The sequence below is a fragment of the Vigna radiata genome, unplaced genomic scaffold (assembly GCF_000741045.1).
Source record: "Vigna radiata var. radiata cultivar VC1973A unplaced genomic scaffold, Vradiata_ver6 scaffold_265, whole genome shotgun sequence".
Taxonomy (NCBI): Eukaryota; Viridiplantae; Streptophyta; class Magnoliopsida; order Fabales; family Fabaceae; genus Vigna; species Vigna radiata.
In genome coordinates, this window is record NW_014543983.1 from 194,853 (window position 1) to 199,625 (window position 4,773).

A 4,773-nucleotide genomic window follows, 5' to 3' on the forward strand; every position below is an offset into this window, starting at 1 on the left:
ATATATGAATTTAGTAATACGGTTTATTTGAGTTTTGTTTTTGAAGTTGTTAAATTATATATATATTTGGTTATTAAATATATTGGAAGAAGAATTAGATTTATGAATACATATTATGTTTTTTGTATTTTTATAACTAATTATATGAATATATAATGTATTATGTTTATTTAATGTAATGATGTATTATGTGAAAATTAATGTATAATATTTATTTAATGTATTATGTGAAATTTAATGTGTAATATTTATTTAATGCAACAATGTGTAATAATTATTTATAATATTAAGATATGATGTATGAATGTAAGAGCAACTGTTTGTTTGATTAATATATGAATGTATGATTTTAATTATAGTATTTATATTTGGTTAAGTAAAAACAGATGAAAGAAGAATTAGATTTATCATATTTGGATCGTGAAGATATAGATGATGATGTGCTTGGCGTAGACTTCAATATTATCTCAATTATACGAAGACACTTAGAAATAACGACTGCTATGGCTTCGGTAACAATGTTATGCATTGTTGCACACGCATTGACTATATTGGAAATGTACTGGAGTGATTCTAGTAGTGTAAGTATTTCCCTACCAGAAAGAGATCGTCGTAGGGAGAAATTAATGTCATATCTTGTGCACACTAATCGGTGCCGCGACATTATTAGGATGGGTCCAGAGGCATTTACTAATCTTTGTGAAAGACTAAGATCAACTGGGTTAGTTAAGGACAGCATTCGGTCGACAATCGCGCAACAAGTGGCTCAATTTCTTCATATAATTGGCCATAATGTTAAGAATCGAAGTGTCGGTTTTTTCTTCCATCGATCGGGTTCGACGGTTAGCAGACACTTTCACAATGTGTTGGCTGCAGTTATAATTTTGGAATCTGAATTTCTCATTCAACCCTCAGGAAATGAGGTTCAACCATATGTCTTGAACAACAATCGATTTTACCCGTACTTTAAGGTACCGATTCAAAAACAGTTGTATACTTTGTGTGATTAAGTTATGATAACAAATGTAGACTCTTATCATGTCTTCATATTTTTATGTTTAGGATTGTTTAGGGGCCATAGACGGTACTCATGTTCGTGTAAAGGTTCCAAGATCTGATGCTCCGAGATTTCGAGGAAGAAAAGATTGGCCAACTCAAAATGTGTTCGCTGCGTGTGATTTTGACATGAAATTCACATATGTCCTTGCTGGGTGGGAAGGCACTGCATCGAATTCAAGAATTTTAAAAAATGCTCTTGATCGAGATGATCCGTTAGTTATCCCCCAAGGTCAGTGTCAGTGACCACATTACGATCTTAATGACTAAATAGCGATATATGTGACTACTGACTAATTAGATGTACATGTCCAAAAATGTAGGAAAATACTACCTCGGTGATGCTGAATTTATGTTGAAAAGCACAGTTTTGACTCCATATAGAGGCGTCAGATATCACCTTAAGGAATATACACGTAGAGGACCACAAAATGCACGCGAGTTGTTTAATCATCGACATTCATCATTGAGAAATGTTATTGAAAGAACTTTTGTGTGTTGAAACAAAAGATTCCCTATCATTGCAAGTGGCACTGAACCATACTATGAATTGGAGACGATGACAGAGATTATCTTAGCATGTTGTATCTTACACAACTTTCTTCGTAGTGTGGATCATGATGACTCATTACTTGCCGAAGTTGATAATGAGTTGACTGAAAGAGAAGAGCATAATGTTTCATTGTCTCAAGTTAGGGAAGAGGATCATAGGATGGGTAGTAGTATTAGGGATGCCATAGCAGATCATATGTGGCGAGATTATTAGAACTCTTAGTTATTGTATTTTATTTTGATTGTATGACTATTTCTTGTTTATATTTATGAGAATGAAGATTTATTATGGATGTTTACTCTTAATTTCTAACTAATTTGTTTATCAAGTAGGTATAAAATGAATAGAGGTAAGGCACACACCACTGAGTCCTCTGCTCCTACTAGAGAGTTCATAAAATGGACTGAGGATATGGACGCACGTCTCCTGCACTGTATGATTGAGGAATCAAGAATTGGTAATAGGGTTGATGGGAGTTGGACATCCCAAGCGTATACTAATATTGTTGATCAACTACATGAGTCTGGGTATGTCGCCATTACAAAAAATAATGTTAAAAACCGTCAGAAAGTCTTGAAAGATAAATGGCGTGAGGTTCATGACCTATTTTCTGGATTAAGCGGTTTTGCTTGGAACCCCATTACTATGCGATTTGATGCAGAGGACGAAGTCTGGATGGACCTCATTCAGGTATATTAAAATAAATACAAAGAATTTGGCAATATTGAATATCACATAATATGAACAATTATATTTGTCATGTTTATTGTGCAGTCGAGGCCAACTGCGACAAAGTGGAGAGTGAACAGTATCCGCCATTACGATTTAATGGTGGAGTTATGGGCTGCAGATCGAGCTACAGGTAGCGGTGTTCGGACCGCTCGTCAAATACGTCGAGGACGGGATACGCTTCGTGTTAATGTTGACCTCAATCAGAATATTGAGTACACTCCTGAGCAGCCAGACTGGATGGGGTATAGAGACCCTACTCCGCCATCACCTCCTCCCTCAGTTGATGAATATAGTCCAGGTGGGACTCAATCTGTGCCTTCAGTCCCATCCGGTGGGACTTCATCCTCAAGAGGTTCGAAAAGGAAGGCAGCTATAATGGATGTTGTTGAATCCCAATTTGAGAAGTTCACTACCAGCCTGGACGGTTTCACCAATGTCCTTAGTTCATCAAATGTTCATTTTGGTGTTATTTCTAATGCAGCAGTTGAACAGGTCACAACCATGAAAGAAAGAAATGAAATACTACGTCGGTCCACAAGCTACACTTACACAGAATCTGACATTTATAATATGCTGACTGGTATGAACATATATGATGAATCCCAATTGGACCAATGCTATGACTTCTTATGTGACAAGCCCAAATGTGTTAAGAAGTTGATGGGACTCCCACCTCACAAAAGGTGGAATAAATTATGTCAAATGTTCTGCAGCGGTGATTCTTAGGCTGTATTATGTAACAACTTCTATTACATATTTATTATGCCATGTACTATTTGGATGTCAGTATGACTTGTTAATTCGGATGTACGAGTATTGAACATTATTGTTATGATTATTATGTAATGATTTCACTTTGCTTCTAAGTATTTTAAATATTCAATACTATGTTATCACTAACCTTTTTATTCTACATAATATTGTTTTGTTCAAGAAATTATTAAATGGCCTCTTCATCAACCAAAAGGCCTAGAAAAAGTCGCAAGGGAAAAGAAACTCAAAATGAGACAGAAGATGCAGCTAATATCAGACCATTTGATGAAGAACANTTAGATCAACGTCGTTTTTTCACTCACAGCCATCAAATGGAAAACTATGCAGTTGATTTCTACACTAGGAATATTGTTCTTCCAAAGATAATGAATTTCGAATCATTTGCCGGTTCAAGATTACTTTTCCAACATAATCTTCTATTTCAAGGGGTGATGGAATTTCTTACATTGCAGGAACCCTTTTATCCAGACTTAATCAAAGTTTTTTACTCAAATCTGAAGATTTCTAGAAATGGATATTTGATGAGTGAGGTGAACAAAAGAAGAATTAGATTGAAACCTGCTGATTGGTTGAATGTTGCTAATATGAAATATGAGGGTCAAAAGTTGTCTTTTTCAAATATCCCAGATGACTTTCACTATGATCGGGAGATGGCAGTAGCTACTATGGTTAGACCAGAATTGCAGGGTCAACGTGTTAAAACAGTTGGGTGTTTGAATATTAATGATAGACTTCTGCATTATGTTATTGTGCACATGCTGACTCCACGACCTGCAAATTTTGCAAAGGTATTGCAAGAGGATATCTTCATGATATGGCTATTTAAAAGTAATGTAGGTCTCAATTGACCTCATCACATCATGCAACATATGCTTAAATGCAAGGCCAGTGACACACCCCTACCATATGGTGTCCTCATCACACAGATAATGCAATATTGTGGAGTACATGTTGATGGTGATGCCACCAGTCATATTGGGCCAAGACACCATTTCTCAATTAATTCTTTGAAGAGATTGAACATTGTTAATGTGAATGGTGTTTGGCAACACGATGATGTCGATGATGAAGAAGAAGACTAACCACAGCAACATCACAACCCTGTGCAACCTCCTCCAGAATATTCAAATCCTAATATGATGAATCAAATATGGGAGGGGGTACAAGACTTGCAACAGAGAATGCATGGGATGGAACAAATGCAAGGGCGGGTTCAACGTATTGAAGATAACTTGGCAAACCTATCCCTTGACATGAATCGCCAATTTGCTCACCTTAATCAGAATGTTAATTTAATTCTTCACAATTTAGATGATTAAGTCCATTACTATACTCAAAATGCATTACATGACTTAAGTGTGTTAATTTAAGTTATTTGTTTGAAGACTTATGCATTGTACCTTATTTTTGAATGTTATTATCTTTTACATGAATTTCCATACTTTTATTTATTGCTCAATGAAATTAACTGCAAAACAGATGGATTCTCGAGTGATGGATGAAATTATAGATGAAGTGCAAGAATTAATTAATGAAGGAAGAAGACTATATGCTGCTATTGTACGACTTACAGAGGTCGTGGAGCGTCAAAATTCCCTATCAAATGCTACTATTGAACGACCTAATCCAACAACAGAAGAAATTCAAAACTTATTACA

The 4,773-nt window shown here is 35.5% G+C and overlaps 1 protein-coding gene across 1 annotated transcript; it reads left to right on the forward strand.

The window, feature by feature from the left end:
* Nucleotides 1-386: 386 nt before the first annotated feature.
* LOC106755148 lies at nucleotides 387-3,067 on the forward strand. The gene is made up of 6 exons (XM_014637251.1): nucleotides 387-971; nucleotides 1,063-1,288; nucleotides 1,380-1,497; nucleotides 1,666-1,809; nucleotides 1,942-2,299; nucleotides 2,384-3,067. The coding sequence occupies exons 1-6, from the start codon at nucleotides 387-389 to the stop codon at nucleotides 3,065-3,067; spliced, it is 2,115 nt and encodes a 704-aa protein (XP_014492737.1).
* The last annotated feature ends 1,706 nt before the right edge of the window (nucleotides 3,068-4,773 follow it).

Bases quoted from the DNA above. Each gene is read 5' to 3' on its own strand.
- LOC106755148 (XM_014637251.1), top strand. From the start codon at position 387: ATGAAAGAAGAATTAGATTTATCATATTTGGATCGTGAAGATATAGAT. The intron at 972-1,062 runs GTACCGATTCAA...TTTTATGTTTAG, and splicing joins GATTTTACCCGTACTTTAAG to GATTGTTTAGGGGCCATAGA. The intron at 2,300-2,383 runs GTATATTAAAAT...TTTATTGTGCAG, and splicing joins TCTGGATGGACCTCATTCAG to TCGAGGCCAACTGCGACAAA.